This window comes from Populus euphratica, unplaced genomic scaffold (genome assembly GCF_000495115.2).
Source record: "Populus euphratica unplaced genomic scaffold, PopEup_1.0 scaffold340.1, whole genome shotgun sequence".
NCBI lineage: Eukaryota > Viridiplantae > Streptophyta > Magnoliopsida > Malpighiales > Salicaceae > Populus > Populus euphratica.
In genome coordinates this window covers 206,537-230,060 of record NW_011500154.1, presented here as the reverse complement: position 1 = coordinate 230,060, position 23,524 = coordinate 206,537, and the positions used below count along the sequence as shown (strand labels likewise).

The following is a 23,524-nucleotide window of genomic DNA, read 5'->3' as shown; positions in this document are numbered from 1 at the left end:
TTCCCTACAAACCCTAAAGAATGTCCAAGAAAGTATCCTCAAAATCGTTAACAAAAGAGATTATGAATGAGGTACTTTCTCTTCTTGTTCCCTGGATAGCAAAAATCCTAGACACTCATAAAGCTTCATTATTTTCTTCTTAACAAAAGTTCTTTCATCTTGAACTATTGATGTCTTCTTCTAGTAAAGCTATATTGTTCTAATATTTATTTATTTAATTCAGATACTCAACTCCACTACATTCTAGGTCTTGCAGTCCATAAAGACCTAATCTACCAAAAATTCCTCATGTAGTAAAAGATGCTGCATTATAAATTCCTGACCAAGTTACACATTTTCTATTCCTTCTTCCAAAATCTACCCAAATTAATTGGGATTCTTTCACTAAATACACTGTCAAGCTTACCAAATCATGACCTTCTCCCATTGTTGTTGTCTATAACCTTTATTTTGCCTTGCTAAAACATGATTCAATTAGAGAAAAATGATAAAATCAACATCTAGATGTTTTCTTTAACCTCACCATTCGTTTTGTACAAAATTTAAAGTGAAGAGACTAGAGTTAATGTCTAAAATCATCGTATATCCAAAGGGAACAGAGAAAAGAGGTTGAAGAGAATTGATTGGATATTCACAATATTAAAATAAGAGTAATTTAAACATGAGGATGAATTTTTTTGTTTTTTAACATGGAAAGATTGATGCCAGATATTTTTTTAAAAAGTTATTTTTCCTATTTAGTCTAAAAATCAAATAATATGGTTAATAATTTTATTTTTCTTAATTTGTTTAAAACTTTTATTATTTTTATTTATTTTTAAGTTTTATAGTTTGTTTAGGTTGTTTTTTGGGTTTATATAATGATTGTAAATCTCTTAGAAATGCAAACTATGTGAAAAGAAATATTTAGTAATAAAATTATGAATTATAATTTTTGTGTGTTTGATTCTTTTAAAAATTTTATATTATTATATCTGTTGTCGTTTTTATGTTGTTTTTAGCTGCCTTACATCATTTTATAATTTTTCTTATCGGAAAAGTTTATAATTTTTTTTGAGAATTACCTTAGCTGCAAAGTTAAAAAAAAAAAAAAAAAAAAAAGAAGAAATCAAACCCTAATCCGCATAACTGATGTTGATGAAAAGCAATGAGTAAAGACCAATAGAGATACAGGGTGGTGATATATGATATACCATCCACTAATTGAAAAATGAAATTGTATTGAGAAAATTATTCTTGATTGCGTGTTTTTATATGATATGAAGATTCATTCTTATTTATACTAGATGTTATTGAGTTCAAAACAAATACACTTTTAGTATTGAATGGGTCACTCAAGCATGCATGTCATGGAAGGAAAGTTTCATTGGCCACAAATGCTTTTTATTAGTCACAAGTAGCAAATACAATCCTTCCCCATTATAGCTTCCTCCCCTGCCAATGTTAGATTCACAAGGAATCACTTATTTAGTGGTCCTGCTAAAATCTTTGAACACCATTGTAGTTTTTCTTAATGAATTATGTAACTTCTCTTTATCTCTTCCTGTGCACAACTGCTCTTTTGTGATCTTGGAGAAAGCAATCTAATGATTTGGAATCAGCCACCTCTTGATTCAACTCTTGTTAGTTTTTGTTTGGTTTTTTATGTGATTTTTCCCCCATTTTTATGGTCCCAGTGGGCTTAAAGTTTTGCATGCTACAGGCATAAGGTTCTGTCTAGAGTGCAGCTGCCACAACCTGCAATTATCTAACCATAGACCTTAATCCAAAGATTATTACAAAGAGGCTTGATAATTACAGAACAAAATAAAATAGTTTAGTGCAACTCATTTGGCAGCATATTGAAACACTTAGCAAAATCTCAACCAAGAATAAATACACGGATTGTATACAGAAGAGCTCTACTAATCAAGCTGAGCATACCAGATCCCCTGGATCTTGACATCCTTGGGAGTCTTTGCTCCCAGATCAGTATCAGATGGCTGAAGACTCTCAAACACTCCTATGATCTCTCCAGTCTCAGGCTTGCTCTTGGTAACACTTAGGGTGATTTTACCTGTTGATGATGCGGTGTTCTTGATGTTTTCCTTGAGTAGTTCCTCCTCATCTCCTCTGCCTCCAGCAGGCAATGCAACTGCATTGTCATAACCAGTTGAGCCACCTCTTCCCTTTGGGTCCAAGAAAGATGAACCTCGGTAGGATGGTACAAGGAACTCTCCACTGAAGCTCTCTGGTTTTCCTGATGCTGTTAATTGTTTAATGGTGAAAAGGAAAGGCACACGCTCGCCACCAGGCAGCTGAACGGTCACAGCAGCATAGTCAATGCCATCTTTCTCCTCAAACTTGATGGTTCCATCGGGAGAGACTTCGAAAGGTCCCTCAATCTCGTCGAGGGTGTAGGTCAAACGAGTCATGAGCTTAGTGTTTTGGAACTCAGGTGGAGCATTCTTGCTAACACTTTCAGCCTTGACAGTGAATGAAGTTGGCTCCAGGCAGAACTTCTTAGCATTGTATTTGCCAGGCTTGAAGGCGAATGACTCAGCTCCCCCATCAAGGGTTGGGCACTGGTTAGCAGTTCCAGATCCTTTTACTTCCATGTATGTCTTGCTCTGGATTTCATCATAGGTCAGCCTCTTTGGGACTCCTTCAGCACTTGCTCCCTAAAATATGAAACAAAAAAATATATATATATATATCATACCTGGGTTCGGATTTAATCCTCAATGTAACATTGAAACCTTAAATATAAATCTGCAGCAAGGGGATGGTCTCTAATAATCAATCCACACTGACTAATTACGGTTATCTTACCATGTGATTGCTTCCCTTCCCGTTGAGCAAGTACTTTTTACGGTAATCATCATGCATGATATTGATAGAGCAGGGCAATCATACTATAGTCCTGGTAGTCTAATATGAATATGAATATGATAAACTCTAAATTATATACCCGTTAGAAGTTTAAAAATATCTGATTAAGACATTCATACATACCGAGACAACAAGAGCTGAAGTAGCAAGAGCAAAACCAGCGATCTTGCTAGCATCTACGCACTTTTGAGCCAAGTCTTTAAGGTCAGATTGCAAAGAGCAGGAGATCCTAGCACTAGCTGGTTCGAGGCCAAAAGCCTTGGAAACACTCTGAGAAGACCTGAGTTGAAGGCTGGTCCTAGAAGGCACACCCACCTTGGTGGGTTGCATCAGTGTAGCTGCTGCTTGTAGTGAGGCAGCCATTTAGTTCCAACTGCTGTCTGTCTGTCTAGCTTGGAACTGTGTATTCAAAAGAAAAGAAAAAAAAAAAAACAGAGCGAGTGATCACAAGATGAAATGCTCTGTGCTGGTTAAGGTGGTTGGTTTTGGTGTGGGTAAAGATAAAGAGATAGGGTAAGGCCTTCTCCTATTGGCTGATTGAAGGTAAAGCCTCTGGTTTCTTAGTTTGCCACGTGGCAAGTATCTGGTTAGGGATTACTCTCTCAATGTGACTGGATGGCGATGTTTGTGATTAATCCAAAATAAAAATATTCAGATTGGCCCATGCAGGTCTCGAACCTGCGACCTTCGCGTTATTAGCACGGCGCTCTAACCAACTGAGCTAATGGGCCAATTCGTAAACCTTTGTCTTATATCTGGTATTTTTAACTGAATATCTAAAGCTTAAACTTCTATTCTCAGCGTTTCAATCCGAACCGAGTTTTTAACATTTTTATTTTAAATTAATATTTTTAAATTATTTTAACACGTCAATAATAAAAATAAATTAAATATTATTTTAAAAATCAATAGCCACCTATATTCTAAATACATTTTTGTTATTATTGTCGTTTTGCTTTTTCAAATATAATAATACCCTGGTGTAATTATAATGTCAATTTATAAACAAAACACCACAATTAAAGGTATCAGTTTTAATCTACTGCATCTATGATAATTAATATATCAATATATCTCATTTAAAATAAATTAAAATAATTTTTTTTTTTAATAATCTTGACTCATTCTAAAGATTCTTGTTAGAGGTTTTATTTAAACAATTTATTTTTAATTTAATTTTATCTTTTAATATTTAGTTTATTAAATATAAAATTTCATAATTTATTTTAATTTTTTTATGATTATCTTAATTTTGTGACTCATATGATAGATTTGACAGTTTAGCTCAATTAATTTGGAGTTTTTTAATTTCAAATTCAATTTTTTTTAATTAGTTGAGTATAAATTAAATTTTATAATTTATTTTGATTTATTTTTTATAAAATTATCTTAATATCATAATTCGATATTATAAATTTTATGAGTTAACTTGAATGATCTTAGATCATTTTATAATTTGATTTTATAATTATCTCAATTTTTTTTAATAAAATAAGTTTTTTTAGTTTTATTTTAGTTAAATTATATTTTTATTAATCCAAGTTATTTTTAAACCTATCAAGTTTATCAAGTCATATTTTTAAATAAAATAATATTTTAAAAATCAATAGCCACCTGTATTCTAAATACTTTTTTGTTATTATTGTCGTTTTGCTTTTTCAAATATAATAATACCCTGGTGTAATTATAATGTCAATTTATAAACAAAACACCACAATTAAAGGTATCAGTTTTAATCTACTGCATCTATGATAATTAATATATCAATATATCTCATTTAAAATAAATTTTTTTCCTAATAATCTTGACTCATTTTAGAGATTCTAGTTAGAGGTTTTGTTTAAACAGTTTTTTTTTAATATATATTTTTAATTTAGTTTTATCTTTTAATATTTAGTTTATTAAATATAAAATTTCATAATTTATTTTAATTTTTTTATAATTATCTTAATTTTATAACTCATGTTATAGATTTTACAGTTTAACTCAGTTAATTTGAAGTTTTTTAATTTATTTTTTAATTTTAAATTCAATTTTTTTTATTTTTAATTAGTTGATTATAAATTAGATTTTATAATTTATTTTAATTTATTTTCTATAAAATTATCTTAATATCATAACTCGAATTATGAATTTTATGAGTTAACCTGAATAATCTTAGATCATTTTATAATTTGATTTTATAACCATTTCAATTTTTTTTTAATAAAATAAAATCTTTTAGTTTCATTTTAGTTAAATTATATTTTTATTCATCCAAATTATTTTTAAACCTATTAAGTTTATCAAGTTAATTAAATTAATTTTATTTAAATTAATTTATTTTTAAACTTAAATTTAAATCATTTTTATTGAATTAATATTTTAATTTTATATATATTGCACAAACTCCATGTTCTGCAGGAAAAAAAAATACAAAGTCTTTATAAAAACTCGAGCAAGGTTTTACTATTGCAATATTATTTTGTTTGGAGTTCAGGTAATGTTTAAAAACAATTATATTTTTAAAAAATTTAAAATTATTTTTTATATTTTTAAATGATAATAAAAATAATTTAAAAGAAACAACTATAGTTGCGATTTTTTTAATATATTATTTATGTAATATATTTACCGTCATGAAAACCCAGTTTTTATATGCTTTAATCTGTAATGCAGTATCATCTGATAGGCAATCTATGATGCTTTACCCATCTGATTGTAATTGACTTCATTTCGAAGAAACCTTTGCTTTCTCGTCTCTTACAGCAGCAAACCAGGAAAACCCAATCTGCTTCAAAACATTTTCTTAGGTAAATCACAAAATGATCGCAACAATTTATTGTTCTCCCATGGTCTTGCTTCGGTCTCATCAATTTCAAGATCCAATCTCAATATTTTTTTCCAGACTGGAAAAAATTCAGTTTCATCAGCTGAAGGGGGAAGCAGTCACAAGGAGAAGGAGAGCCAGCTCAAAAGTGCTTGAAATGCAATCATAGGTAAAAACCCTCAATGCTTATGAGAGATTAAGATTGCTTTCTCATCATAGCTGCATCATCCTTCTCCCTCGATGGATGCAAGAACTAACACAAAATCAAAAGAAAAGCAGGCATTCAGAATGAGTAGGAGGTTTTGAATCATCATACATATAAGATAATTTAAATCTTTCATCATTATTGCCCGCCCTTCATCCTTTCAAACAGAAATATCTCAGCCAAAGAAACAAAAGTAGACATTTAGTTAACTATATTAGTATATCATTTTCAATAAGATAAAGAATAAAAATGATTCCTCTCAGACAAATGCCTCGAATTGTCCTCACAATTTTGAAAGAATGGAAAAATGATCAGACTCGTCATCTGTGTTTCTTCATCACCGAGAAATCATTGAAAAGAATAGTGTAAACAATAATTAAAAAAAAAATGATGATTACAATCGTTAAAAGAGAAGGAGAGGAAAACGAAGGAAAAGATGATTGATGGGAAAACGAAGATATGAGGAGGATAAGCTGGCTCCATCGCTATTCGTGGCCTTCGCTTTGTTTTTATAGCTGAAAGAGTACTAGGGTTAGGGTTTTCTTGTTACTTCCTCTTCATCATCTGCTCAAATTACAAGGCTGCCCTCCCAACTCATGCGTTTGACAAGTCGGTTATGTTTTTCTTTTCAGCAACTTTTTAGAGTCATGTTTAGTTGCTGAAGAAAAAACAGTTTTTTTGTTTTTTGTGGTTACACACACACACAAAAGGTATACAAGGTTAGTTTTTTCACATTTCACATTATTTTTTAATTTTATAAATATTAATTAAAATCACTTTATAAAGTCATATTGATAGAAAATAATAAGTGATAATTAGTATTAGAGTTCTTACAATTAAAAGTTATTTATATTAGAATTTTTATAAAAGACTATAAATTAATTGTTATAAATCTAAAAAAAAAATCTATGTAGTTGAGAAAAAAGAAAATGGTCGCTATATTTTCTTTTCTTTCACTAATGTGATCAATTTAGTTTGTATTTACATAAAGAAAATGATCTTCGAAATTCCTATTTTGTTTAGTATACATAAAACAGCTCCTTTTATCAATTAAATTTAGAGTCGTTATTGTTGATTTGCACCTAATTATACCTAAGAAAATAAATTCCACCATTTCTATCCGTTGTGTTTTGTTGTCATCATCAAAATGTAGGATGTGGCCATAATGGATGAATTTTTTTAATAAATGTTAATGAGAAATCTGTTTACTAATGTTTGAATGGTGTTTATTGAATTGTTTTTTGTGAAAATTATTCAGAAATAGATTTTTAAATAAAAAACATTCAACTGACTTTTCAATCATTTCTTTGATGAAAAATAAATAAATCATAGATGAAATATTATCTATCAATACAAACAATGTGTGGTCTATATATATATATATATATATATGGCTTTTTTATTATCATATAATTAGATAATAAAAAATAAACACAAAACATTTCTCCACTATATTGTGTGAGCAATTTATTATTCTTATATTTTTTAAATGTATTTATAACAAAAATATCAAAACATAATTTTTTATTTCAACTTGCTTTTATGATTCTTGTAAGTCTTTGTTTATAGGAAAATAAATATTATGGTGACAAAAATTCCAAAAACAAATGTTAATAAGATAAAGAGACTAGAGATGCATTTCTTATTTTTATTTCAAATCATTGCTATTTATTCTAATTTATTTTAGCTTTTAGCAAACAAAATGCATAGCATAATAAAACTACATTTTTTGTTGAGAAAAAAAGATTAATAAGAAAAGAAAAAATTGCACTAGTAAATTACTTTGTATGTAATCAAATAATGCAATCAGAATTGGTTATGATAAAGTAATTAAGATTAAAGTTATGATATTATTTTATTAGATTCCATTCAATTTAGCCGTATATTTTCATATAAAATGGTTGCTTTTTTATGATGTTAAAATTTATTTTATTAATTATTATATGTGAACCCATTGTGTAGTTTTGTTTAAGTATGATGTGATTAATATCCTATAAAAAAAAAGTTCAAAAAAATAAAATTTTAGGAATATTTTCTTTTGAATTGCTTTTACATTTTATTTAATGAAGCATGCTACTTATAATGAAAAATTGCATAAATAAAAAAATTAACAAGGTTTTGGTTAAAACAAAATATATTGAATGTGTTTGGATGCATATTGAGAAAGCACACCCCTTTTGTAATTTCGAGATTTTTTTTCTTTTAGTAATATCTTTTAAAAAACAATCAAAGAAATACATTTTCAATGCATTTGCTGCATCCATTTCATATTTCTTAATAAGTTATTAAATTGACATCAACATGGTTCTTTAAAAATTAAAAAATTAAAATATGAAGCAAAACTGATAAAGAGATTATAATATGAAATAAAAAGAAGGGGGAAATGTAGATAAATTGGAGTTGTTTGGAGACCAAATAATTAAAAACATTTGGCTGACATCAAGTGGGCTAAAGTGTAAAATAAGAGTAATAAAAGATGAAAATGAAATTGAGTTAATGGGAGACTAAGTAACTCAAGAGAAAATAATAAAGTTTATGGCTTCCAAGTGGATGTGTGAGTTGTAAAAGAATATGGGGGGTTACCATAAAACCACTATTCATTATCTCTTTCATCTAAAACCTTAGATACTATAATATTTTTTTTGAGAAAGAATATGAGTTGAAATATAGAGAAATAAATACTAAAAGAGCATTAGTCATCTTCTCCTACTTTATTTTTCCTGGTAAAAAACTCAAATCTTGTTTTTTTTTTTTAAATTCAAACTTTTTTTTTGATATCTCTTATATTTGTCCTCCACATCTGACGAGACCACCATCATTTTGTTCATTTAGAAACCTTTTATAAAATTAATCAATCAATTGAAATTAACTTTTTGATCATCATTATCAATTAAAGAGAGAGAAAGAGAACAACCCTAAAAACTTCTCTCTAAAATATCTCTCTCCTCCATGCTCCAAACCATGCAAGACAATTGTTATGCTTTTCCTCTTGAAGATGAATACATAGCCATATAATCTCTATAAACTAATAAACTCATTATGAGTAAATGTATAAGTTACAGAACAAATTAGTAGAGAGAGAAATTACCATCATAACTTTTCGGTTATCTCCCTCACTAGTATAAGATGGTATATACCACCACCACACGATGAAGAGGGCATCATAGCTCACTCTACAGATCTAACCACGCATTAACCAGACATCAATAAATCATGGAACAAAACAGAGAACATGACAACCTAGTTTTAGAACATGGTTGTCATACACCAACATTAATTTTGCTTCACTCTAGTAGTGTTTTGTCACTGTAGCCTCTTTCAATCATCCTTAGCCACTCTAAAAGGTTCATTTGAACCCCAGACTCTTTTGAATAACTATTTTATTATTATTGATTTTCTATATTTATTATGATAAGTTTTTGATTGGGCTATGGTCATTTAATGAAAATTTGTGTTGAATAAATATTATGCTTATTTTATGATTTTAAAGTCTATTATGATGATATTTTAGAATTATACAATGTATATAAAATTGATTTTGTGTTGAAATGATATTGACCAAATCTTTTAAATCTTACATACTCATTCTCATGTGTAAGGATTGTCACACGTGTGCGGCGCCGCGGTAAAAACATCTACCCTTAAAATTTTATATGATTATGTCATTGTGGATAAATATATGAGGAGATAAGGAATTCTTGTCTTTTATTAGTGGAAAAAAATAGAATGAGAGTCGTCACCTAGTATTTTGACCACTAGGAACCCTAACTGGTCTTAGAAATCGAGTACATGGACTGGTTATCTAAGGAAAGGTATTAACACCCCAAATATACCCTACCTAAGGTAAGCTATATTGTTTTATTGTCTGATAAAATCTAAGATCTTATCGTATTTTCTAGTTGTTGGTCCATCTATGGTTTAAAAAAAGTTCTCCTCGTTAAGAAGGTCCTTGTCTTATCGGGTAAAACCTAACCGTTCTAACATCAATAAAAGAATTTAATATTTAGAATACGTTTTATGTATAAGGTCGTAACCCCAAATATTAAAAGAAAAAAAAATAATTTTTTTGAAATTTTTGAAACATGGTTTGACTAAAACCAAAAAATTAAATATGATATTTTTTAAAAATAATATATTGAAATGAAAACATATTTTATTGACTTAATATAGGATTTTGATGGAATAAAATGCAGAAACTAGTAATTAACACACCTATTCTTAAACTTCCACTACTTTATTGATCATTAGAGGTTTTATTTAAGCGACTAGAAAAAACCGAAATGCAAGTAAGAAGCAGCTAAATCTATTATTGTTACATAACAAAATCAAAGAAGATTATAACACAATAAAGAAGATTTATATTAATCATAAAAGATTTTCACAATTTCAAATCAACAAGTGTTTTATTAAATCTAAAACTCTTATTAGCTTCACATCAGTAGACTCCACATCAGCAGCTTCTGAGACATCAATTTGACACCCAAGTTTCACGACTTGACTTGTCAAAACTATAACATAGGCTATGATTCTATTAGTCTGATAACTTTTAAAACTATTTTTTACTTAATTATATGATAATAAAAATAGACCATTGCAAAATTTAGCACCAACTAAATGTCAAAACTTTTATTTGAGACCACGATAACCTTAGAAAAAAGCAAATCAAAACAAATCATAAAGACCAATTCAAAATCAATCAAATATTAAAAGATAAAATTAAAAAAACCAATAAAAAATCAATAAAATACACAATATTAAATGATGAAATTAAAAGATAAAAATTAAAAAAAAATAATTTTTTTTTAAAAAATTATAGGCATATTAACTTGACTGGCTTAGTCCACTAGGCCTTTAAAAATAGCACAAACACAAAAGTTTGGGCCATCCTTTTACACACACACACACACGTAAACATAGCATGTCATCACCCTTTCTTAAAAAAAAAACAAAAACCAATAGGTGATTCATTACTTGCAAGGATAGATGATGACTTACTATTATTTGTAATTTGGTCACTATGTGTATATAAAAAAAGAAGCAAGGATGAGGGTTTTTTGGTTATAAAAATATATTTTTGTATTTGTCTTTTACTAAAACAACCTTTAAAATCCAAAAAACCAATTTAACAATCTAAAAATCTCTTCAAAAATAAAAAAATCAAATAAAAAAACCTACCTATTGAGACAAGATCAAGTTTTAAATAAATCTCAATGGAATACACTTCAATGGAACACCCCTTCATAAAAGAAAATTCATTAGCATCAAGTTTTTTTTTAATTGTTGAAATGATACATTTTTTTTTATCATGTTTTCAAACTATTCTTTTTTATTAAATTATAAGCTATAAAATAAATAAAAAATAAAGTTTTAGACTGAAAATAAAATTTCAAAGACTAAAGGGACTCCAAAGGAATCAAAATGAAAGAATTTGGATAAAAGTGAATTTTTTTCACATCAATTTCTATTTAGCCACTTGATTTCTCCATTTTTTATACTTTGATCTTCTATTTTTTGGATTTTTTCTTCCTTCAACAAATTAGAAGAACTTGATTGTCAATTTGCTAGAAAAACATCCAATTGTAGAGAGAGAAAAAGTTCAATGATAAAAAAAAAAAAATCAACATAAAATCTCAATCTCTTTTAGTTTTTCTCTATAATAATATATCGAAAAATCAACATAAAATCTCTTTCAGTTTTTCTCTATAATAATATATCGAAAACTCTTATCGCGGTCACTGCCATAGGCCACCAAGGGATGCAAGCTGGTTCGCGAAGGCCTAAAAGACCTATTGGAGGAAATGGGCATAAAAGCTGAGATATCGATAAAGAACTACACACCACGAAAGCCTAATAGCAATGAACGTCCGAGTCATAATTTTTCTCTGTAAGAAACGCCTCCGATATATGTTTATTTCACTAGCTCTCGTCCTATTTAAATCAGTAATCTATAAAAAATGGAGTTGGAAAGTGGAGACAATTCACAGCAATTCTCCTAGACAAAAAAAGAAGAATATATATATATATAGGCAGAGGTCCATGCGGCCCCATGTGATAGGGGTTCGTACCATGTTTTCGCAAAATGATTCTTGGACAGAATGCAGAAGACATTGTTCCATACCACAGTCTTCATCATGAATCGAAGGAAATTAGAACACAGCAAGATGCTTGTGTCATGTTCACCTTGACTTCCAGTTCATCACAGAACGTTCCAAGAGAAAAAAAGGGACAAGTAATAGGACAAAAAGGAATAGAATATGTGATGCTTCCAATGATATATGAATGCTATTTCCAACCCTTAACTTCTGGGAGTGACCCACAGACACACAACACAGTTCAAATTGCACAAACTTTATAGAAAGAACCTGCAATTTCCACTATCCTCCATGCTTTGCGATGCCCATCACCTTAAAAGATGTGTCAATTTGGACACTCAACAGAATCATTGGTGCAAAAACAGCATCCTTTAAAACAAAAAGAAGTTGCCATCTATTATAATCACAAGTGGAAGTAACTTACATGTGCTAAAAATAATAATTTATGGACACCCACTACGCGGTGTAATTTGGTCCACTCAACCAAGACAACGTATACTAAATCACAAGACCACCTGTTCCCATACCCAGACATCTACTGTTGATGATGATGATGTTGCCTTCCCTTCCTAGCATTTACAACCGCTTGTTCATGAGAATCACAAACTTGGGTCTTAAACTTGCACCCAAACCTCCTCGTCAAGGACCCTCTCCACCCTCCATTATTCTCACGTGGACCCTCCTTGTCAATCTTCTCAATCACCCTCTTCATATTTGAGCACTCTCTTTCAAGCTGATGTACCCTAGTCCTCATGCTGTCCATGTCTAGCCTCAGCCCTTGATTTTCCCTCACCGCTCCCCTCCAAGCGTTATTGTTACCCTCCTGTATTGCCCCAGCTTCTGCTTCTGCCTCTGCCTCTGCCTCTGCCTCTATCTCCTCCTCCCTCCGTCTTAGCAAGGAGGGCCTTGCAGAATCAGCCTCCACTGCAATCAATGTCCCTGCAATTGCGTGGCGGAGTTGTAACTGCTCAAAAAACAAAACTTGAACCACTGCACGCAATGGAAGCCGCTCATTTTGTGCTGCGTGCGTGCACGCTTCTATTGTGAGCTTTTGGCAATCCATGATTCCACATATCTTCTCTCGCTCCGCCTCTGATGTCCATGGATGTGACTTCAAGAACAAAAAAAATAAAAAAAACAATAAGCTTTTTTTATGTGAAGCATAAATTTCCATACAGGGATCTTTATAACATAATATTGAATCATGCATTGTGAAAACAAAACAACCTGACCATCTACTACTATAATTCTTCTTTATAGAAATGGTGATCTACATTAACACAGCATTAAATTTATCTATAATATGCAAAAATACATGACTTCTCGTAATATGTCATTGCACAATTAAAAATAACTCAGTGAACAAAATGTACCTTGAGGTACACATCTACAGCTCGGTAAAGGCCATCATCAAAGAGCCTAGCTTGCTCCGGTAGTGAAATTGCGAGATTGTAGAACCTATCAGACTTTAAATTTGCATCTGATCCAATCTCGGCAAGATAGCCATCAATTAGCTTTCCTACAAGCATTAAAGTGGGTGGTCTCACATTGCCACCTCCACCATCGTCGCCAGCTTCAATCTCACCTGCGTTTCTCCCTTCTTCAAGTCCATCCAAGAAGTGGCCTAGGATTCTCTCTAAGCAATCCACATCATATAAAGTCTCGTTCAAATATGAATAGCTAGGAATCAATAAATCATCTAGCGTTGCTTGCTCTAGTTGTAACCCAATCTTCTTCTCCAATGTGGACCGACACTCTTCAGCTGCATTTAGTATATTAGCAGTTCTTAACAAACCAAATAAGAACCTTGTAGTTGTGGAAGATCTAGAACTTTTGTGCAGTGGAAGATGGGAAACAATAGTCTCCAACACTTCCCTTTGTTCACGCTCTGAAGCAATTGAAGATGATGATGATGAAGAAGAAGAAGGCCTCCTATTTGATCTTGATATGCCAGGAATGTGCTTCTTGGCATAGTACATTAAACAGCTCTCTACAATCTCCGGATTCAGATCTCCCACTTTCATAGCCAAAATCAACCGCTTGAACAAATGTAAGCTCAAAAGTGTCAAATCCTCAAACCAAGAATCCACATTATTGCTTTTGGCACCGCTTCCTTTTCTTCTTACCGTGGATCCAATCCCGTTCCATAGGGCCTGACTGGAACTAGCTCTAACATTCTCATTTGCTGCTTCGCTGACCGGCCAGCCAAACAAGGCTGCATCGACAGAGGAAGCTCTCGAAGCAATAGAATCAATGCATCTCTCAGTAATGCCTAAACTCTCAGCGAGTGGCATCACCCGCTCGCAAGATTTTAAGGCCTTAATAGACTCCTTAAGACTCTTAAGCACAGATTGAGAGAAAAACCTCTCTGTCTTGGAAATTAAATTATCTTCTGAATACTCTTCTGTCATTTCAAGAAACTCTCCGGCACAGCGAAGTGGAGCAATGATAGATGAGTTTAGGTCTACCTTTACACCGTAGCAAAACTTTGCAGCCATCTCAAAAGTTTCAGAGCCTCCTGGGAAGTCCAGGAGAGAAATTTGACAAAGGATTTCTTCAATTTCATCTCTTTCTTCTTCTTTTTCTTCTTGGTGGTCATCTCTTTGAGTGGTTGAAGTTGTAGGATTTGTTTCTTGTTCTGTTATTAGTTGATGAAGCTTTCTACTTCTTGACGTCAAAGGAAACTAAACCACCAAAAGAGAATACAGAGCCACCAGTGAGCAAGAAAGAAAAGGACTTGAACATGGAACATTGCTACAAGGGTTACACTTTACCTTGTGGAGGTGAAAGGTCATGTCTTCGACTTCAATCACAATGTCACTTGGCAGCCCAGTTGCGCAAAACCTGCAAGAAAGAAGCCATGAACAAACAGTCTATGTTTAAGCAAAAAGAAACACGGGCAAGAGAAGACTAGTTAGCTTTGCAAACTAATCCACTAACCATGCCTGCCCTTTAGAGCTAGGCTTCTCAGCTGCCATTTTAATTTGAAATAAAATCTGCTTCTTTGAGAGGCTGTTTCTTGAAAACTAGGCTAGATCCATGAGAAGAGAGGGAAAGAGTGTAGAGGGTTTGTGGCATCAAAGTGTGAGAATGAATGATACGAGAAAATGTTTGTTTGGGGCTAAAGTAAGAGTAGTGTGGGGCTTGTGTGACAACAAATCATAAAAGTGAATCCCACAGCTCAAAACGGACAAACAAAGGGTGAACAGATTTCTACAAAGGGTTTCAATGACATCATTCTTTTTATCCTTTCAATCGAGATTTCTTTCGCTTTTTTCATGTTTGAATGAGATCAGGATCTTAACCAATCTAAATTGAAAAATCCCTCTTTCAGTAGTCGAAAGGAAGTCTTTTGGAACATTTTTCTTTCTTACACCTTCTAAAGACCATCATTACAATCATCATCATCCTTATCCATTGCCATTGCCATTGCCATGTATATTCGATTGTAACCTTCGAGGAGCAATCAATATAGCTCGATGGCTACACTTTTTCAAGGCATTAGAGAAATGGGGGTTGGCTGAAACTTGAACCCAAGATTATTTCCCTCTTAATGTTTTACAAGAGACGCATGCTACTTGACTTGGGTTAATAGTCACCTGCTGTGTCTGTAATTTGATCAGTATGCACCTCCCTCTAATAGTTTACTCAAAATGAGAATTTAACAATTATAATTTTATTACTCAAGGTTAAAACATGTCATAATTGTATTATTAATGAAAGATTTGAAATGGGTTTGTTTCTTACATTATTATTTTGAATTCAAATACAAGAAAGAAACTGAATTTTTTTTATTGTTTTGTTTTTATGATTCAATCTATTTTTTAAATTGTTTTTCATCTAAAAAAACGTTAAATTGATATTTTTTATAATATTGTTCAAAAAATTTGATGTATTAATATAAAAAAATATATTAAAAAAAACATCATTTTAATATATTTTCAATTAAAAATCATTTCTAAGCACCCAATTATTATATTTTTACATTTGGAACATATCTGATGGAACTGGAAATAAATAGTTAACAGCAAAGCAAACAGAGATGATAATCCTTTAATTTTCTCCTTTTGGAAGCTAATAATATCCTAATCAAAAGTGTCAAAGGAGTAGTTAAAAGACACAAGAACAGCCACTCTAAGGTGGTCCACTAATTAACACCACCATTACGGTGGTTGCCCATTTAAAGATGGATTAGAGGGAAGGGTTTTGATGCTTAAATTAAAAAATAAAAAATAAAAATGGGGTCAACTTAAGATCCATTCCATGATTTTAGTCCTGCATAAATGGAGATCGAGACCCACATAAAAGAGAAGCAAACAGCTCCACCATTTCAGTTGGCTGAGATCTTAATCTCTTGTCGACACCTTGAAAATCAGGAAACAGGGGCGCTCACTTTCATTTATGGCATCATATCTACCATCTCACCCTACCTTTCCTCCATTTATGACCATATTTATGAGTTGACGAGAATGGGTTGAATGCTGCGGTCTCCCATGAACTTTTAAGATTTGTTTGGAGTTAGGGTAATATTTTAAAGCATTTTTTATTTAAAAATATATTAAAATATTTTTTATTTTTAAAAAATTATTTTTAATATCAATATATTTAAAAAAAATTAAAAATATATAAAAAATAATTAAAAAAATTTAAAATTAAAAAAAAAACATGATTTGTATTATATTACCAAACACATCCAAAGAGGGAGGACAGGTGTTTCTCTTTCGGTTGTGGTAATTGAATCTGACATTTGTGGCTTCAACCATCGCTGAGAGATGCATGGGTTTTCAGCTTGTTTGGAAATGTAATTTTGATTTCTTTTTAAATAGTTTTTTGTATTAAAATATATATTAATAATTTTTTTATTTTTTAAAAATTATTTTTGATATCAATATATAAAAAATAATTTAAAAATACTAAAGATATATTAATTTGAAGTTAATAAATAAATAAATAATTTTTAAAAATACTTTTAAAATACAAAAAATAAATAGACACTCGTCTCGTTATACAGCATTTGGTCTTAAGATTTTGGATTCGACCACCTCACATTCTGATAAGAAGAATCAAGATGACATGCCGGAAGCATTTCTGTGTGACATTTATGGGTTTTATTGGAAATAATGGTTTTTACTATTTATTTTCATCACATCTTGTTTTAAAATCTTGCGTTGATGTTTTAAATATATAAGTTTTGAAAAATAAAAAATAAAAATATTATTTTAATATATTTTAAAAAATAATTTAAAAATAATTACTAATATAATACCAAACATGATTCCAAAGAAGAAGACATGCATTGCGTGTTGATGGGCTGAAACTTCCATCGAACTTGTCTGATAATCTTGAAATTATAAGGACTTTTATCAACATTAAATACAAATTTGAGCATATGAACTACATAACACAAATTATTGAGAATAAATATTATTTTTTTATTTCTTTTGGATGTAATTTAAAACAGGAAACTACAAAGAAAGGGAAGAAAAGTATGAAAGGAGGCACCCACGGGCAAAAAGGAGAAGATAGGATGGGAATTGGGATTAGTCATTAGGGAGTCATCATCAAATAATGAAACAACTTTGGACATAAAATAATAGTAATGGCGATGTCAGAAATAGTTGCCGGACGGAGACTTTGCTGGATGAAATTTCAAAGGTAGGGAGGGAGGATAATTGTTTTTTGTAGAAGTGGACTCATGGAGCCCTTTGTTCCTACATGCACGTGCTTTTGTGACTAATCACTCGACAAAATGCACGAAGGAATGATGGCTAGCTGCTTCATTTTTGGCACACAACTGTTTGTGTTCTCTCTTTATTTTTTCCATCATCATCTTGCACTCAAGGACAACAAGATACAAACAATAAAGAGCCAGATATTTACCAATGTCAGACTAATGCTTTTTGCTTATATAATTGCTCAAATGTGGAAGTCATGAGTTCTTAATTATGGCATTAGATGTGAGCTATTACGAATGTTATGTAATTAATTTAATTGAAACATATTTCAAATATAAGTTGAAATCATTTGGAGGATGTTATAAACTAGAGTTAGTTAAACTTGTTATGTTTATATATATATATATATATAAGATGTTATAAACTAAAGTTAGTTAAACTTGTTATGTTTCCATATATATATATATATGGTGAAGGTAGTGTGAATTCAACTTTTAGATTTGTGAATATTTATAGGATTAATATGTTGTAACTCTACTTAAATAGTAGATCTAGACAATGAAACTCTTATAGTATTGAGTTAATCCAGGTTTCAAGTAACACTCAGATTCATACAAGTATCACGAACAGTTGATCCATGTAGGTTATGTGATAATGCAAAGATACAAAAGTTAATATAAAAAATTATTAATAAATATCAATTGGGAATAACATATGCACTATATTGCTATAGAAAATTCATCCAAGTGATGAAGAAGATAATTACCACATTGATAAAGTTAAGAAATATAAGTAAGATGGGAAGAAGAGGTTGTTGATTTAGTTGAACATATAATCAATACATGGTTAGTGTTATACAAGAAGTATAGAAAATAATTAACATTAATAAAAACAACTTATACTTGTTGTAAATGAAAATTGTATTAATCATGTTTATACCTCATTGCATGTTCCACTTTACAAAATATGGATTATATATAATTTGTTAATAATTTCTTCATGTGTCATGTAAAAAAAATACATTTTATTTTCAAACCTTACCTGACATGCCAATATGGCTTGTATATACTAGTTCAAATATATATATATATATATATATATATATGGATGTCTAATTAGAAGGTGAACAAATAAAGGTCATAGAAAATTCATTTGTCTACATAACAAGATGGATACTGACAATGCTTACTAGTCTCTCTAGAACTTTTTGAGGACTTTTAGGTTATTCCTAATTAAAGTTGAGGGTGGCATTCTTTCATATCTCTAGCAACATCTATGTAAAGCTTAGCAACATCTATGTAAAGCTTATCTAAAGGAGAGAAGCTAAATTGTTGGCTTTCTACTATTTCTTTAGGTATAATTAATTTAACTACTATGATCTAACGAGTACTTTGATTGTTAAAATTGATTATATTTTAAATTCTAATTTAGAATTGTCAATCTTAATTAATTATAGATCTGGTTGTAGAAGAATCTTCATATTTGATATCTAGAGAGCTAGGATAATAATATGTTCGACATTAACACTCAGAAGCCATTATCCATTGGATCTAGTTAACAATAGAATAAATAATTTTGAATAAAATGTTATTTATATAAATTAAATGCAAAAAATATATTAACTTTGTGGTTTGTCATGTTAGATGGTTCAAACTAGATATTTTATAATAAATTTCATTCATGTTCATGAGTTTAACAAGAGGAGTTCAACTCTTAAAAGCGTATGAATTATAAATTTATAACTTTTTTTTTATTTGGACATTGATTTTTTACTAATATAAGTATTTAATATGTCTTTATAGGTTATATAGATGACATATACCAATGATTTGATACTATCAGTTGCATCTATATGCCATAAAAGATTTGACATCTAGTTAGCACATGTCCCACTACATTACTTCAATATAGTTGTTATGCATTGTCTGATCAAGTAATACAACAGTTTAATTTATCTCAACATATACCAGGTTATATTGATGTTAGTGATGATCAGTTGCATAATATCAGTCATTAGGGTAAGCATGAAAGGGACTGGTTGGTGATTCATACAACTTACCCTGATCTTTGGGATGATATGAGAAATTAGATATGAGAAATCAAGTATTTGAGGAGTGAAATCTGATAATTGATCTAGATATCTACATGGGGTATTTTTATATTACATGCTAGTTTATTACACCTACATAGTGCGTTTCTCGAGATATTCACACAATCTGATGCATTATGCACTTTGGTATGTAAGATATAATTAATTTGTATGCAATATTTTTTAGATATAACATCAATTAAATATTGTTAATGTTATTATAAATGATGAGTGCTAATTACTTTTGAATATATGTAAATAGATTCATTATATATTACAAAAGGCTCAGAAAACAACGACGGCTATCTGTAAAGATGTTGATGAGATAAAATGTATTATGGCCTACACTATACTCAATTTATATCATGGTGGATTTTAGAAAGTTGAGAAGATTGAAAGTCTCGAATCAGCATCAGCAAAATATGAGATTGTTTATCATGAAAGTGTCGAAGATATTGGTTCATCCATTAGTATACCAAACATATTTATGACGGTGGATTTTAGAAAGTTGAGAAGGTTGAAAGTCTCGAATCGGCATCAACAAAATATGAGATTGCTTATCATGAAAGTGTCGAAGATATTGGTCCATCCATTAGTATACCAAACATATTTATGAGCTAGGATGATATTAGTGTTGACCCCTACACGAGTGCTACATACTCATCCTCAACTTGGATGAGTTGGGGTAGTGGTTTAGACTCGTCCACAAGCACTCCAAATCGGTTTATAAGCTGGGATGATTTTTAGATGTAGTTAAATTATATAGTATAATGTTATAAAAATTATAAATAGATGATTAGATGTAATTAGTTTAATTTTAATAAAGTATTATGTTATATGAATCATTATGTTTAATTGTGATTTTAGATTGTGAATTATGATTGAATTTGTATTGGACATATTGATGGAATTGGGTTGGTTTTTGTTTTGTTTGGAGTTAAAACCTATAAGCATTGTTTCTGAATATTTTTTTAAATTGAATGACAATCTCAATTATCACATGAAAGTCATAAATAACTTAATTGAATCACAATCATTGTCAATTATCACATGAAAGTCATAAATAACAATTATGAATCATAAAACAATGTTTGGTCCTTAAATATTTTCTAGGTTGTACTATTTTACCAATATCTTTTTAAGGAGAGAACAAAAACCTTCCTACTTGTTGTTCACTTTAATAATTTAGAATATTAGAGGAGGTGGTAATGTTGTTGCTCTTCTTCATCTTTCAAGAATTCACATAATTACACATGTAGATTTCAGAGCTCTTTATGTGACACATATAGATGCTTTCTATAACCTTAAAAATGACAATTGAAAAAAAAAGGACCATAATCACACTTCATTACATTATTAGCTACTTTTATGTGATAACAAAGCTTAGGTAAATATTATGTAAGGAAACAATGCATCCACACCACACCATGACTCTCTAATAGTGCACTCTTTGTCCAGCATCCATCTTAAAAATTCTGAGTGACTGCAATAAAAAATAATAATAATCAAGAGAATTTTATTTAGATAGATTTTATATCCCTAAAAACAATAGAAAAGAAAAATTGAATTAAAAATTAATTAAATAAATTTCAGTATGTTATATTTAAAAAGTTTTGTATCATCTTAAGAATTTAGAGTGACTATAATAAAAAATAATAATAATCAAGAGAACTTTTACTTAGACAAATTTTATATCCCCAAGAACAATGGAAAAGAAAAATTGAATTAAAAATTAATTAAATAAATTTCAATATGCTATATTTAAAAAGTTTTGTATCTCTCTCTCACACCTTTACGATTAGCGTTCCAACATATTTCCAACAAGATGGCAATATCAATAGTTAAATTTCTTCTCTTTTTTGTCTTATGTCAATTAAAAGAAGGAATCATAAAATATTGGGACCAATTCTATTTTTTAAATTATTTTAATGTATTAATATTAAAAATAAATTTTTAAAAACAAAAAAATATTTTAATATATTTATAACAAAATACTTTAAAAAATAATATCTACCATAATATTAATAAAATTTCAACAACTACATACATATTGTACCCAAAAAAGAAGTGATTATACATATACATATCCTCACGCACATATATAAACTTCAATTTTACCCCAACTTTGTATTCTAAAACTTTTTAATGTTGTCCTTCTAATTTTCTGAAAGTTCCAATATTACCCATAATCATTAAATAGCCTAATATTTAAATTTGATTTTTGAGTTCTCATATATGTTTCTAAATGTTTTTGTAAAATATTATAACATATACTTGGGCATGAAAGGGGAAATAAGTAACAATCAAGATAAAAAATACGAAGAAGTTAGCTTTTTGCTTGCTAGTTAGTTAACAGATAGTAAAAGGAAAAATTGAAACTTTATAAGAACTATAAGGGTAACATTGAAAACTCTTAAACTATAAGGGTCGATGTGAAATATTAATAAATAGATAAGGGTCTGTAGTTTCCTTGAATCTGAAAGAAAAATCAAGAAATCCCATTACTTGCAAGGGCTGTTACTCCCTATAAATCTGCAGATAACACAGAATTCATGCCTGCTAACATTAAAAATTAGAGGGGGCGGGATCTTGGAAGCATAACTGATATGGCACTCAATGTAATGACATCAAAATACTTGAGAAAACGATGCGGATCAAACCACATGACACCATCTGCCTATTTTTTTTTTTTAAAAAAAAAACCAAGATATTTACAAGAAACCATTTCAGTAGACCGTTCAGTCAGTGCAAAAATCGAGAAATACCTGCAGTGGTAGTAGCTGAAGTTGATACAACTCCAGATGGTGTTTGCTCAGTAGCTGTCTCCTCGGTAGGGACGACAACACCAGGCCATGACTTGCACAGGCAGTGCTTCCCCTTATCTATGCTTTGCATAAAGGGTGGCGAGGTGCTCGCCGCATCCACCCCAGGAATATTTTTTGCATTGCTTGCACTCTACTCTGTAGCACATGATTTTAGCAGTCCTGGACTCAGAGCTTGTATGCTATCGATGCTGCTTCACCTCTCTTGTCCACCTTCAGTTATAAAGCAATGATCTTCCTTTGATGTTATCGACCTTTGCATCACAAAATCTTCCTTTTTACTGTAAATTAAACTAATTGTAATCGAAATCATCGATCTGCCTGGTGCCATGCGTGTCGTTCAGACCTGGAGCTTTTGATATTCCAGTCAAGTGGTTGCAAAAATAAAAAAGCTGCCGCATCGTAGCATCCAATGATCCTTTCCCTGATCAGATAGATAACCATTTACAAGTTCTCCTCGTATCATCGTAATTTGTACGTACTAGGTGGACGCACGATGGAAACTTACAACAAGAAGAATTGTTCTTGTCTGATGTCATGCCATCAGATACATAGTAGAAATACAAAATATTGTAGTTTTCGTTTTTGTGGTCAAATTATGTTTTTTAAAAAGATTATTATTTTATTTTAAATTAATTTTTTTTCTTAGTATTTATTAATTGTTTTGATATGGTAATATCAAAAATACATTTTAAAAAATAAAAAATAAATATTTTAATATATTTTTAAATCAAAAATATTTTAAAAAGCATATAAAACTAATAAAAAAAAACAATTACAAGTCATCATTTAAATTGGGTTTGCTTTGGTAAAATGATGATGACTAATGGTTAAATGATAGTTTTGCTTTGGATAGTTTTTTAAATGATAGTTTAAATTGGGTTTGCTTTGGATTGTGCCAAAAGCTTTACCATTGCTCTCGCCACCAACGAAAAGTGGGTTTGCTTTGGATTGTGCCAAA

The 23,524-nt window shown here is 30.3% G+C and overlaps 2 protein-coding genes and 1 non-coding gene across 5 annotated transcripts; all 3 read right to left on the bottom strand.

Moving 5' to 3' along the window:
* Positions 1 to 1,748: 1,748 nt before the first annotated feature.
* On the bottom strand, positions 1,749 to 3,347 carry LOC105111056 (oxygen-evolving enhancer protein 1, chloroplastic). The gene is made up of 2 exons (XM_011006298.1): positions 2,995 to 3,347; positions 1,749 to 2,660 (listed from the first exon to the last, which is right to left on the bottom strand). The coding sequence occupies exons 1-2, from the start codon at positions 3,232 to 3,234 to the stop codon at positions 1,905 to 1,907; spliced, it is 996 nt and encodes a 331-aa protein (XP_011004600.1). The 5' UTR covers positions 3,235 to 3,347; the 3' UTR covers positions 1,749 to 1,904.
* Positions 3,348 to 3,528: 181 nt separating this feature from the next.
* Positions 3,529 to 3,602, bottom strand: TRNAI-AAU (transfer RNA isoleucine (anticodon AAU)). The gene has a single exon. It is a non-coding gene; the product is annotated as a tRNA-Ile (tRNA).
* An 8,518-nt stretch (positions 3,603 to 12,120) lies between these two features.
* Positions 12,121 to 15,401, bottom strand: LOC105111054 (BTB/POZ domain-containing protein At5g66560-like). Of its 3 annotated transcripts, none has more exons than XM_011006293.1 (5): positions 14,918 to 15,401; positions 14,752 to 14,821; positions 13,351 to 14,661; positions 12,493 to 13,088; positions 12,121 to 12,346 (listed from the first exon to the last, which is right to left on the bottom strand). In XM_011006293.1, exons 1-4 carry the CDS (start codon positions 14,953 to 14,955, stop codon positions 12,513 to 12,515), a joined length of 1,995 nt encoding a protein of 664 aa, XP_011004595.1. In that variant the 5' UTR covers positions 14,956 to 15,401; the 3' UTR covers positions 12,121 to 12,346; positions 12,493 to 12,512. The 3 variants fall into 3 exon arrangements, with proteins under 3 accessions (XP_011004595.1, XP_011004596.1, XP_011004594.1); XM_011006294.1 differs by having other exon boundaries at positions 12,505 to 13,088; XM_011006292.1 differs by having other exon boundaries at positions 12,128 to 13,088.
* Between the last annotated feature and the right edge of the window lie 8,123 nt (positions 15,402 to 23,524).